The following is a 12,932-nucleotide window of genomic DNA, read 5'->3' as shown; positions in this document are numbered from 1 at the left end:
GCGCTCCTTGTGCGATACTCATGGCCCCTTGCGTTCTGCCCGGAGGTACCCACTTGTTGAAACGGCGGATGAAGAGCTTGATCTGGGCGAAGTCCGGCCGGTCGGAGGGCTCCTGGGCCCAGCAGCGCTCCATCAGGAGGGCCAGCTCCTCACTGTGCAGGCGCAGGTCGACGGAGGGCCGGAAGTGGGGCCGCTGGCCGTTGCGCACCTTCTGCACAATCTCTGTGGGGAGGTGGGGGGTGAGGGGGTGCACAGGTGTGAATGCGCAGACCAGTGGGATGGAGGTGGTGCCGGTTATGGGGCGGGAATGGGGTAGTGGCTGGGTCATGGAGGCAATGAGGATGGTGAGCGCATGAGCTTTCCTGCAGTGGGGTGGCAGTGAGTGTGAGATGTGGTTGATTGGAAAACAGAGACAGATAGAAAATGGGGTCACGTCAGAAGGAGAAGCCCCCACAACCAGGGGGTGAAGTCCAGCCAGCTGCCTAGCCACGTCTCCGGCCGGACAGGGCACACCTGAAACACAAGCCAAAGACCAGATCCAGGTAGCCCAGCCCCCCGAAGGTGAGATTTATGGGCGCACAGTGGGCACTTTCTGGGCCGAGGAGAGTCAGTAGTCCATCTCCCCTCTCCCAAAGCCACTGACCACCCTCTTGGTCAGTGGGGACAGAAGGTCAGAGTGCCCCACAGGACAGGGCCGCTGGGTCCCTCAAGGGCCCACTGCCACATGGGATGCCTGTGTCCTTGCAAGGGGCAGCACTTAACCCCTTGGAAGGGAGGAACTGGACATCGGGTGGGTGTCTGGGTGCCTAGCCTCCATTTCGGCCATCCTCTGTCAGGCCAGAGAGGTCAGCCAAATCCTCCTACTCCTTCTCATCTCGCCTCATAGCTGCCCTCTGTCCCATGGGGCTCCTCACCCTTGGGGCTGAGGTCCATGCCCTCCACGTAGAAGGCCCCGTTGCGCAGTGCGATCTCCTGCAGGATTATCCCGAAGCTGTACACATCAGCCTTCTGCATCGCCAGCGGGGAAAGGACCAACTGGCCCCTTTGCAGGAGCTCTGGTGCTGTCCAAAGCTTCTCTAAGGGGAATGGAGGGGGGAGAAGAGAGCAAGGAGAGGGTCAGAGGGAGGCCCCCCAGTGCACCCTTTGTATGGGGCTTTAGGGGGGATACAGGAGAGACTCTCCTCTTCTCTGTGTCCTGCAATTGGGGGGATACGCTTGGAGATGTGGGAACAGGGCCTTCTCTACTGTGGCCCCAAAGTGAATAGAATCATAGAATCCTAGAGTTGGAAGAGACCCCAAGAAGGGCCCTAGTCCAGTGCAACCCCATTCTGCCATGCAGGAACTCTCCATCAAAGCATCCCTGAGACAGATGAGCATCCAGCCTCTGTTTAAAGACCTCCAAAGAAGGAGACTCCACCAAAGCCTCCAAGGGAATAACAGAATCCTATATTTGGGAGAGACACCCCCCCCCCCCCAGGGCCATCCAATACAATCCTCTTCTGCCACGCAGAAGGAATTCAAAACTCCAAGCCCTTCTGGGATAGACCAGCCTCTCTTGCAAAACCACCAAAGAAGGAGGCTGCACCACTCTCCAAGGGATCGTCTTCCACTCTATATTCTATAGCTATATCATACCATCTATCTATCTATCTATCTATCTATCTATCTATCTATCTGTTTTAATTGAGAGTTCCTGCATGGCAGGATGGGGTTGGACTGGATGGCCCTTTTGGGGGTCTCTTCCAACTCTATGGTTCTATGATTCTATGAATCAGTGGGGCTTTGTGGGTCAGAAGGCAGGTCCAAGGGCAGCACTCACTGGCATACAGGGCATGGCTGCCTTCGCTCTCGCCACTCTGACGGAAGCTGGCCAGTCCGTAGTCCGTGATCTTGAGCACGAAGCGACTGTCCACTACACAGTTGGACGACTTGAGGCCGCCATGGTAGCCGATGATGCTGTTGTGCAGGAAGGCCATGCCCTGAAAGAGATGGACAGATGGACAGACGTGGGGCAGCTGACGCCAAAGAAGAGGCACCACAAAAGGGGCAAGAAGCTGGAGAAGATGCCAGGAGAAGAGCCCTGGACAAGAAGGGAATTGGTGTCCTGGACTCTCCTTGGGAGGATGTGGACTGCAGGACCATGAAGGTGCCACTTAATGGTCATGTACGCCAAGGTGCCATCCTTGGGGGGATGTGGACTGTAGGACTGTTACTAAGCCACTTAAGATCAGAGGGGAAGAATTCCAGAAGTAGCGGCATCATTTGGTCCAGGGAAGGGGCTTAGCGTCAATGACCCCCAATAGCAAACCCTCCTCACTTTCACAATGTCGTTGATGAGCGAGTAGCGGAACATCCAGTCGAGGTTGATGCTGTCGTTCTCCAGAATGTCCTGCCGGGGAGGAAGCAAAGAGAGGGAGCGAGGGACGGTCAGGACACTTGGATGGTTGGGAAACAACAACCCCTTCCCCACAGAAACACCCCCCCCACACACACACACACAGAGAATTGGGAGCATAGTTATCAAATTTGCAGATGACACATCTTGCAGATGACAAGGGCCACCTCTCCATGGGGATGCTTTGGGCCACCTCTCAATGGGGATTCTGCTGCATGGCAGAATGGGGTTGGACTGGATCAGGGCTCTTCTTGGGGTCCCTCCACTATTGAACAGCCCTTGCTGTCAAGAGGTTCCTCCTAATGTTTAGGTGGAATCTCTTTTCTTGTACCTTCAGTCCATTGCTCCATTGTGTCCTAATCTCTGGAGCAGCAGAAAACAAGCTTGTTCCCTCCTTCAAATACTTAAACAGGGCTAATCATATCACCCCTTGACCTTCTCTTCTCCAGCCTAAATATATCCAGTTCCCTAAGTCTTTCTTCATAGGGCTTCATGGTTTCCAGGCCCTCCACCATTTTGGTGGAATCTCTTTTCCTCTCATGTGAATCCATTGCTGCATATCCTCTTATTCTCTGGAGCAGCAGAAAACAAGCCCTTCAAATATTTAAACAGGGCTCTATCATATCACCTCTTAACCTTCTCTTCTCCAGTCCAGTCCAAACATACCCAGCTCCCTAAGAACCAACCAGTGGACCAGGGCCCTGGAACCATGAGGGGCCCCTGGCGTTTGACGGTAGAGGAAGGTCTGTGCCACCCCTTACCTGCAAGCTGCCGCGAGGGCAGTACTCAGTCACGATGCAGATGTTGGGGGGGTCGATGCAGGCGCCAATGAAGCGTGTCAAGTGGTTGAACTGGATGTCTCGCATCTGGAGCCAAACACAGAAAGGGGAGAGCATGTTGGAGACCCTGCCTCCCTTTGGGCAGCCACACGAAGGCAGGACGGCACGAGGATGGAGGACACAGCGCAGTCCATATTCTGAGATGGAGGTCCTGATGGTGTGGCCTGGGGGAATAGGGTCCTGCCCCAGAATGTCTCCCAGCCACCCCACAGAAGCCCCTTCCCCACCTTTGTCCCTCCATCACCCACCTTCTGCCAACGGTACGTACGTGTTTGAGTTCGAAGAGCACCTGCCGCGTCAACTCAATCCGCTTCTTATTGACGTGTTTGATCGCCACGACGTTTCCCTGGAAGACAAGAGCCGTATCCAGGAAGGAAGTAAAGGAAGGAAGGAAGGAAGAAATGTGAGTCTGGGGAATGAAAAAGCCATTCTCTCCCAGCTAACATCTCCTATTTCAAAAACTGCAAGGAACCTAACGCATAACTTCGTAAACAATTCAAAGAAGGGCCTTAAACGGAAAAATCTAAATGGGGAATCCAATGAAAACCCCAATAAGGTTTATAAAGTAGGAAAACCTGTAAGCCCTCTAAGTTACAGGAAACCCCTCATGGGTCAGGAACTTAAAATCAAGGACATTCCTCTCCCCGAGTCCCCCGTGGCAGAACAAACACCTTCAAATATGGGCCACCATCACCCTCCAACAGGAGACTAAATGCGAAACCCTCTGCCGCTCACCTGGGGAACAAATCCCCCCAGAAGACCACCCCCAGCCTCCTTCCAGATATCCGCATCACTGACCTTAACACAAGGTCCAGACCCACCCCCCCATATAGATCAGGAAAGCGCGTCAACAAATCAGGGGGGAAATAAAAAATGGCAACCTGTCCTTAGACAACGTCAAATTGTATTGTCTCATTTTCCAAAACCTATTGGCATACTTTCTCAAACTGAACGCAAACTCCATCTTTCAACTGCCTTAGAAGAGATAAGCCTGGACCAAATCTCTGTTAAAGACATATCCCAGGTTATATATTTATACTTCAATAACCGACGTGCCCGTGCCCTAATCACATTTAGGGAAGCAAAGTCTGCTACATCAATATACAGATGTAAATCCCGATTTGCAGGACAAGGTATTGTTGTATCCAGATCTGTCATCAACATAGCCCCCCCCCCCAACCGTTAATAGTTCATTCTTCCCCTGCGCTTGCTGTAAGCTCCATAGGAAACCGGGAAAAGGAGAACCAGGAAACTGTTGAACCAAAGAACAACAATTATAATATGGCAAGCAATGAAGAAGATTCTCCTTCAGGGAACATCCCGAGGCCAAGCCATCTTCCCAGCCCTCGCGTCTCGGAGGAAGAAAAGGGCCTGACTGATTCACTCCTAACCTTGTCCCACAAGAAGAAGTAGTGATTAGATTAGAAGAACCAAGGCAGCATTTGTTAAGCGTGCGCCTAACAAGAAAGTCCCCTATAAGAGAAATCAATGAGATTACAAAAGAAACCTGTCAGAATAAAATGGTGACAACAGCAGAGATGAATCCTCTATCATGGTCTGAGATGAGCTTCCGAGATAATCCAGAAAGTGGCTTATTACTCTCTGGGAAAACCCAAACGGATGGCTTCCCAAACAAGCGAGGCCTGATAACGGCAAATGCAAGCTGCATCCATCCAGCCTTTGAATCCATCGAGGAATTACCATCCGGCACAAGTCCTGGCAAAGGAAAGGTCGGCCTAACCTTAGAACCTCTTGATAAAACCAAAGGAAATACAACCAGTGCTGTAATACAACCGGCTTCTTCAGCTGTTAACCAAATTCAGGATCCTATCCAGCCTGTAAGAATGAATTTTTGACAGCAAACGAAATCGGAACCAAGAAGACTAAAACTCCTGTCCTGGGACATCATGGGCTGGAACAGGAACACCTGTGACCCTTCATTTGTGGAGTATACTCCAAGAAACCTGGCTGAGAGAAAAGATATCCCTGGATGGGTTGTTCCCAGTTGCTCAACTGGGGCCTCTGTCTCCTTGAATGGCGGTCGCCCCAGCGGCGGTCTATCTGCCTCGGCCTCTACTAGTACTGAACACATCTCTTTTTCCATTGCACCTCTGGCAAACCTCGCCTCTTCCCTGTTAGTCAAATTTAACGATAAATGGCTGTTAATTATCAATGTCTACATACCCCCCTTACGCCAGAAGCCAACATTAAAGAACGTGTGGTCCAGTTTGGAAAGTTATATCATAGACGCATCAGCTTTGCACCCCAAGCCTTTCTGATATTGGCAGGAGACTTCAATGCAAGAATCGGCCCTAACAAAACAGACTTATATGCACATTTCCATCTTCTACAGCCAGAACTTGATTCAGGTCAAGCGTTGCCTTCCAGACAATCGAAAGATAGGGGATATAATTGGGCTGGCTATATCTTACCCAATTAACCCATAAAATGAATCTTGTGGTAATGAATGGCTCAACCAAAGGTGATATCAAGGGGAAATATACCTTCGTCTCCAGCTGCGGATCCCCTACAATTGATTATTTTATGGGATCATATGATCTGCTTTCCATGATGCCCAGATGGGTGATAGAAGGTTGTACAGAGAGTGACCACCAACTGTAACCTTGACCCTGGAACGTGCCACACAAGCAGATTTGACAGAACATATGGCTCCACCGGAAGGTCACCTGGGACTGAGACCCCGTGGCCTCAAACGGTCAACTCAGGTCGAGAGTAATGTTAAGACTGCCTCCAACTCTGACAGATGTCTTGCTCCTCGCAGCTCACTGCAAAACCCTCCGCTGTTACTTTTGAATCTTCCCAGCAGCTAAGTCAAACAATTAAGACTCTGCTAAGCCAGGCAACTGTCCCCAGGACACCCAACGCGCCTCCAAGACCCAAGACCTGGTTCGACTATGGCTGCCTAAAGATGAAGTGGGAGAATCCATAGACAGAGGAATCTACAGACGATCCCGCCTCAATTGTTAGAACTAAAAAACCCTATAAGAGGCCGATCAAAACAAAATTAAATGGCAGCTTTAAAAGACTCCTGGACAAATATAATAACAGCAGCTAAAAGCAGTGATACCACTTCCTTCTGGAAAACTGTATCCAGAGGATGGCTGAGCTCTATAGGTGTTAACTATCACACTTCTGCCAATGCTGGGAACAGTGGCTGGTTACAGACCGGCACTTTAGTGCATGACGAGCACGCACTAGGGTTACAAAACCCTAGTCACGCACTAAACGGCGGCGGCCCTTCCATACAGCCGCCGCCGTGAGGACGTCACGGCCGCACCGCCTCTAGACGGGGCGGCGCGGACGTGACGTCCTTGCTCTGCGCCAGGGCGCTTAGTGTGCCCTGAACACAAAGCAGGAAGGAGCTCCGTTTCGGAGCTCCTTCCTGGTTTAGTCCGCTGGGCGCAGCCTTCAGACGGCTGCGCCCAGCGGACTAAAAAAGAAAGGGGCCAAGCGGCCCCTTTCTCTTCTCCCCGCCGCCGCGGGGTGTCCTTGGGGCGTTTTGCTGCTTCCCCGCAGCCTGAAAAGCGGCAGACGCTGAGGCCCCGATACACCGGGGAAAGGGGCGGGTGCAGCCCGCCCCAAATGGGCAGTCTATAACCCGCCAGTGTTACAGCAAACTGTTCAGCCAACTCCAGTGCAGCTATAAGCTCTGTACTGATGACGCTGAAGAGCTCCCAAAATGGCCGCCAGTCTCTGAGCTTGAAATTAAAAATCTGATATCCAGACTCGCATTAGGGAAAGCTCCTGGAAGTGACAACATTCCTTCCGAAGTGTCTAAAACCAACACTGAATGGTGGATCCCGATACTCACAATCTTATTTACCACCATAGACCAAACAACCCACATCCCAGAGGACTGGGGTCTTGCCAATATTGTGCCAGTCTATAAAAAAGGTGATAAAAATGAGCCTGGAAATTACAGGCCAATCAGCCTCCTTCACATCATAAGTAAAATGTACGCGTTACATCTATTGGACAAGCTGCAAGACTGGCTCGAAGAAGAGGAAAGGGTCAGAGGAGAACAGTCGGTCGGCAGTTGACCATGCGCTAGTCCTTAAACACCTCACTGGGAAATACACTGCTTCAGCTAAGGGCGCACTTTTTACCGCCTTTATTGGTCTAAAATCTGCATCCGATCTCATCCCAAGAGATAAACTATGGGGAAAGTTCAAAACTACCAATGTTGCCAAACGGTTATTAACCCCAATCCATAAACTGCATGAGAATTCTTGTGCAGCAATGCGATGCGACAGTCAGGGCAATGCAACAAGATCTCTCCCCACACCAAACGGAGTAAGACAAGGCCACCCTTTCCACCTTTTACGTTAGCTCTATGATTAAGAGCCTCTCTGAGATACCATCACATTCTCCAGCCTTGGCAATACTTGCCTATGCAGATGATGTGGTTCTGATGTCACTTACGAGAACAGGCCTGAACAGGCTTTTGAGAACCCTGGCAAGCTGCTGCACAAACGACGCATTAAAAACCAACGACAACAAAACCAAAGTTATGGTCTTTTCTGAAAGTCATGTACAGTATAAATGGACTCTAGACAATAACCGCATCGACCAAGTATCTTCCTATAAATATTTAGGCATCACATTTCACGACAAGGGAAGCTCCAAATCACATCAGAAGAATGCGGTAATGAACACCCAAAGAAGCATGAAGGCTTCATGCTCCTTCTTCTATAACAAGGGAGGTCAATATATTCCAGCAGCCCCCCGGTCTTTGTAGCCAAGATATTATTAGCTCAATGGCTATACGGCTCTGAGGCTCCTACTTCCAGTGGCTCTGTCCCTTTTGAGGTTGTCCAAACAAAAGTTTCACGAATGATCCTAGGTGTTCCAAGTTGTGTTCCCAATGCTATTCTTCGTTTAGAAGTAGGTTTGTTGTCCATTGAGGCATGTATATGGATCCGTAATTTATTTATTTTTAAAGAAATTTATTGAAAATTAAAAACACGCAACAACAATAACAGAGGTATCTCGGTACAAACTCACTAGTCCTTATATCGAGTTGTACATCAAGAAGGAGTTGGACAGAGCAAAGATCAGAAAGGGTTACATAACCCAAGGGGGAGGGTGTATATGTACAGATATATATATATATATATATATATATATATATATACGTGTTGGAGAAGTGAGTCTTTCTCTATTCCCATAAAGTTTAGATGTTGTGCCCTATCTTCTTTCTTAGTGTTTTTGTTTCCCCTTTACCTCTTATCTTCCCTTATATCCCTTCTTGTTCCTTCTGTTTTAATTGAACTCCTTCCTGCTGTGACCTTCTACTTCTTCCATCCTCTCCTTAGATCCCTTCTTCTCTTCCTCCCTACTAATTACCTTCACCCTTCCTCATCTCTCCTATCTTTACTACATACACTCACCTTCCAACACCTACTTTACCTTCATTCATTCATTCTTCCTCTTCCACTCCTCCACTATTTCTCATCCCATTCTTACCAGACTTCTCTCTCTGATCCTATTGGGTATAATTGTTTTTATTTTCCACCCTTTTGGACTTACTTCAGATTTGTGATATCGTTATTATTTTCCTTTCAAAGGTCCATCCACAGTGATAGTATGATTTCTAAATCTTCCCTTTCTGCTTATTCTTGATCTTACTGCTATCTATTTATTGATCCTATACGTAATTCTTTTTAAACCCACCTAATATCTTGTTATTTTAGGTCGTTGAGATTTTTCGTTACATCTTAACTCTCCAACTTTTGTGCTCCAGTAGAAATGATATGCGTGCTCTACTATTTTATTTATTACTATTATTTACAAAAGCTAATTGTTGCTATCTTTCCCCATCATTCCTTGTTCAATGTTTCTAAAACTTTCGCCCATTCTTCATTTACTTCCTCTAGAGATTGATCTCTAAGCAATTGTGTCATTTTATCCATTTCTATTGCATCGTAAACTTTCATTAGCCAATCTTTTTTGCTTGGAATCTTTTTCCCTTTCCATTTTTGCGTTAGAGCCAATCTCGCCATTGATATTAGATAATACAAAACCTTCCCATGTCTTCTGTCTACATCCTCTTCCCACATGTTTAATAGAAAAGTTTCAGGGAGACATTTGATTTTTGTCTGTAGAATCAGGTTTATCGTCTCATACACCTTTTCCCAGAAATTCTTAACTGATTTGCATGACCAGAAAAGGCAACGATATAAAGCTCCAGGTTCTTTTTGACATCTCCAGCATAAATTGTTTGTTGATTTATAAATCTTGGATATCTTTTCTGGCGTTAGGTACCAACGGAAAAAGGTTTTATAGTAGCTTTCTCTCAAGTTATATGAGGCCGAGTATTTTAGTCTCTTTTTCCACACCGCTTCCCATCTATCTAAATTCAGAGGGTAACCAATATTTTTAGCCCATTGTATCATATTATCTTTTATTACTTCATCTTCTTGCTGCCAACCAAGCAATAATTTGTAAAATTCTGATATCCATTTTGGGTTTTCTTTTACTATTATTTTCCCAAATTCGTTTGGTTCAACCTCAAAATTTGCTATTTTGGAATCCGCTTTGAATCTTTCTCTTATCTGCCAATATCTAAACCAATCTAGTTCTATTCCTTCCTCAAAGAGTTCTTTTTGTGTTTTAAATTCTACGTTTTCTTTTTGGTCTTTTTAAAGTAACTTTGAATATGTTAGCCAATCTGTTTTTTGTCTGGTTTCTGATCTTTGAACAGCTTCCTGGGGGGAAAACCAATTGGGGAATTGGATCCGTAAATTTAATCAGTGGCTAAAAATGCTTTTTGTACCGGTTGGTTTAGTCCCACTAATTCTAACAGATCCTTTCAATTCTTCCTGGAAGAAGTCCCTGACTTTGAAACTGTCCTCTATTGGGCTTTCTTTGACATTAATATCCTCGCAAGGTTATGACAAGGCGAATTAAGGATATTGATTTCAAACCTATAGAAGCCAGTCAGCCCTGGATCCCATTGGAGACACTGGAAGACCTGGCAAGCCTGCCAGATACTTTGAGTACTTGAATGTCCCAAAGCTGAGAAGGGCATTTGTGCTAGCGAGATTTGACATCCTTCCATCTTGCGTCGGAGAGGGTAGATTTAAAAAGATCCCGCACCAATGTCGACATTGCCCTTGTGGCTCAGAGGAAACTGAGACAACTAGCCATGTTCTTTTTCAATGCTCTTTGTATACAGAAATGTGCGACGCTTATATAACCCCAGCTGCGCACTGGATTCCTGGTAGGCAGCAGACACTTTATGTTGCAGGGAATACCTAACCTTTGCAGTAGCTAATTCTTTGCAGCTGCCATTTTATGACTAAACTGTGATAAACAGCTTATTAGATATTTTGTTACTATTTAAACCTGTATCATATAAATACTGTATAACTTGGCTACCTATGTAAATGTATAAGAATTTGCATAAATCCTTTCAATTTCTAACTCAAAGGGTTATTAAAATGACAGGTCCTTGTAACCATCTCTCAAGAGATCAATATGTCAATGGTTAAAAATGCATGTTAACTCTATACTTTAGAATTCCAGAGGTTCTTCTTGCAGTAAACATCTATAATTTACACTCTAGGTATTCTCAGAGGTTGAACGTTGTATCCATATGTTATTTATGCTGTGTCTACATGAGCTCTTGGAATACTTTTTATAGTTTTATGCTGGCTGTGTGCCATAATAAATTTGATTTGATTAGGAAGGAAGGAAGGAAGGAAGGAAGGAAGGAAGGAAGGAAGGAAGGAAGGAAGACCAAACGGATGGCTGGCTGGGTGGGTGGATGGTCAAATGGATGCATGGATGGACGGATGGACGGATGGCCAAACGGATGGATGGATGGATAGATGGATGATTATGAAAACCAATTAATACAGAGATAAAAGCCTATTCAAACATGCTGAAATACTCTTTAAAAACTCCCAAAAGGAGGGAATGACCCAATGGACAGATGGACGTCCAGGTGCCAGGGCAGAGGGAGTCGAAGGCATTGAGAAGCCAGAAGCTCACCTTGAAGAGTCCGGTGTTGGCGAAGATCTGGTACTTGCCGTGGGCCGTCATGAGGGAGCCGTAGCTGGACCCTCGCTGGGTTTGGGGGGAGAGGAAAAGAGGGGGTCAGGGCCCAGGCCAAGCATTAAGTGGGGTGTAGGGGATGTGGGGGTCTCAAAACGGGGGCCGAGGGGACCCACCAGCGAGAGGGTCAGGCGGCTGCCTGCCCCTTTGTGATAGCGGTCGGAGCTCCCAAACTGCAGCTCGTCCCAGCGGATCCGCCAAAGCATGCTGGCCAGCTCCTTCTCCAGCATCAGCTTCCTAGGGAAAAGAGTATGGGACGCGGTCAAGGAGTGCAGGGGTCAGCCCAAGGGTCAGCAACCGAGCCCCCAAGCGCCAGGGAATCCCACCGGGGCAGTTGGGCTCTTCCCCCCCTGCCTCCAATCCTATTCGGTTTTTCCTTGATGTCCCTTTTAGGACAGCAAGCAGCGGCCCTCCTTGTTGGGTTTTGGGGTCCGATCTCACCTCAGGAGCATTGACTACTAAAAGCAGGTCAAAATTTTCCTTATATGTTTGACACCGCTTTTAGCATGACAAGCCACAGCCATGTATGTTGTGCAAAACAGCAGGTCTTAAAGTGGCTGCCACCCCTCTCCAGATGGGTCCACAATGTGGAAGGATAGGTCATCAGAAGGGTCCTTCGCACTTCAACAGCGCATTCAGGTCTGCGCATTGCAGTTTTGAGGTGGGAGGGCTGAACCATGTAGTATGCCCCTTTTTCCCAAATGGCCCAACTTCCCCCAGACCCCTGTGCCACCCCACAGCGCTTGCCAATGGGGAGAGGGAGACACCCTTGCCACATAAGGTATGCAATTGCCACCAGTCCTTTGGTCTTCTTCTGACCCTTCCGAAAGGGCACCCAGTGCCCAGGGTCAGCTGGGAGACCCCCAGGGTCATGGAGAAGGGAAGAGGGATCCTTCCTCCTGCCCACTTGGGACCAGGCCAAAGGATGACCGGCACTCTCCATGCCCATGCTCCGCTCTGCCCCGTCACACTGGGCACTCCTTATGGTCCAGAGTGAGGTGGGGGCTCCTTGCTCTGACTTGTGTCTTTCTACTGGCCGGTTGGAGGGTGGTCCGGTCCGGTCTGGTCCGGTCTGGAGGGAGTTCCCACTGAGTTGAGGAGTGTACTTTCCCAGGGCTTGGTGGCCACATTCTTCCTTGGGGTGGCCCAGTGGTACTTTTGCAAGCCCTCTGCTCATGTACAAATGGCATCCTCTGCCCTTGGATTCAGCCCGCCTTGGAGAAAATCTAAGCCCCATGCCTGTGGAGGGCGGCAGAGCCTTGACCGGAGCCATGTCCACTGTGGCGCCGTTGCCCTCCATCAGCCAGGCCACTTGTGGGGAGGGCTGGACCACCAAGACAGACACACCTGAGTCCAAGCATCCCCAGCTGCCACTGACCGGCCCAGTGGCTACTCTTTGTCTGCCATGGTCCCCCAGGCAGCCCCTGACCCACCTCCAGGGGTCCTCAGCAGGATCCAGCGGAGGGCGGGGGGGGGGGTCTTCTCACCTGAAGATGAGGAAGCTGGAGACGCCAAACATGATGAAGGTGAGGCCGGCCCCCAGGGCCACGATGGCCAAGGTGTTGAGGGGACCTGCAAGGAATTTAGACCCCGTTAGGGGAGCAGTTGGGGGGCAGGGG

General features: G+C 48.6%; 1 protein-coding gene across 1 annotated transcript in view; it reads right to left on the bottom strand.

The window, feature by feature from the left end:
• LOC149324308 (atrial natriuretic peptide receptor 2-like) overlaps positions 1-12,932 on the bottom strand; it is a 31,356-nt gene that overhangs the window by 5,324 nt on the left and 13,100 nt on the right. The window contains exons 7-15 of the mRNA XM_089488672.1: positions 12,801-12,885; positions 11,430-11,550; positions 11,251-11,325; positions 3,503-3,580; positions 3,157-3,261; positions 2,318-2,389; positions 1,820-1,979; positions 915-1,076; positions 54-222 (exon numbers count right to left, since the gene is read on the bottom strand). Coding sequence (XP_089344798.1) covers positions 54-222; positions 915-1,076; positions 1,820-1,979; positions 2,318-2,389; positions 3,157-3,261; positions 3,503-3,580; positions 11,251-11,325; positions 11,430-11,550; positions 12,801-12,885 — 1,027 coding nt within the window. The remainder of the gene's footprint in view (positions 1-53; positions 223-914; positions 1,077-1,819; positions 1,980-2,317; positions 2,390-3,156; positions 3,262-3,502; positions 3,581-11,250; positions 11,326-11,429; positions 11,551-12,800; positions 12,886-12,932) is intronic.

Source organism: Sceloporus occidentalis, unplaced genomic scaffold (assembly GCF_023333645.1).
Source record: "Sceloporus occidentalis isolate IW3139 unplaced genomic scaffold, rSceOcc1.0.p SCAF_1, whole genome shotgun sequence".
Taxonomy (NCBI): domain Eukaryota; kingdom Metazoa; phylum Chordata; class Lepidosauria; order Squamata; family Phrynosomatidae; genus Sceloporus; species Sceloporus occidentalis.
Note: the sequence above shows the minus strand (reverse complement) of the source record. Positions and strands in the feature narration are given on the sequence as shown.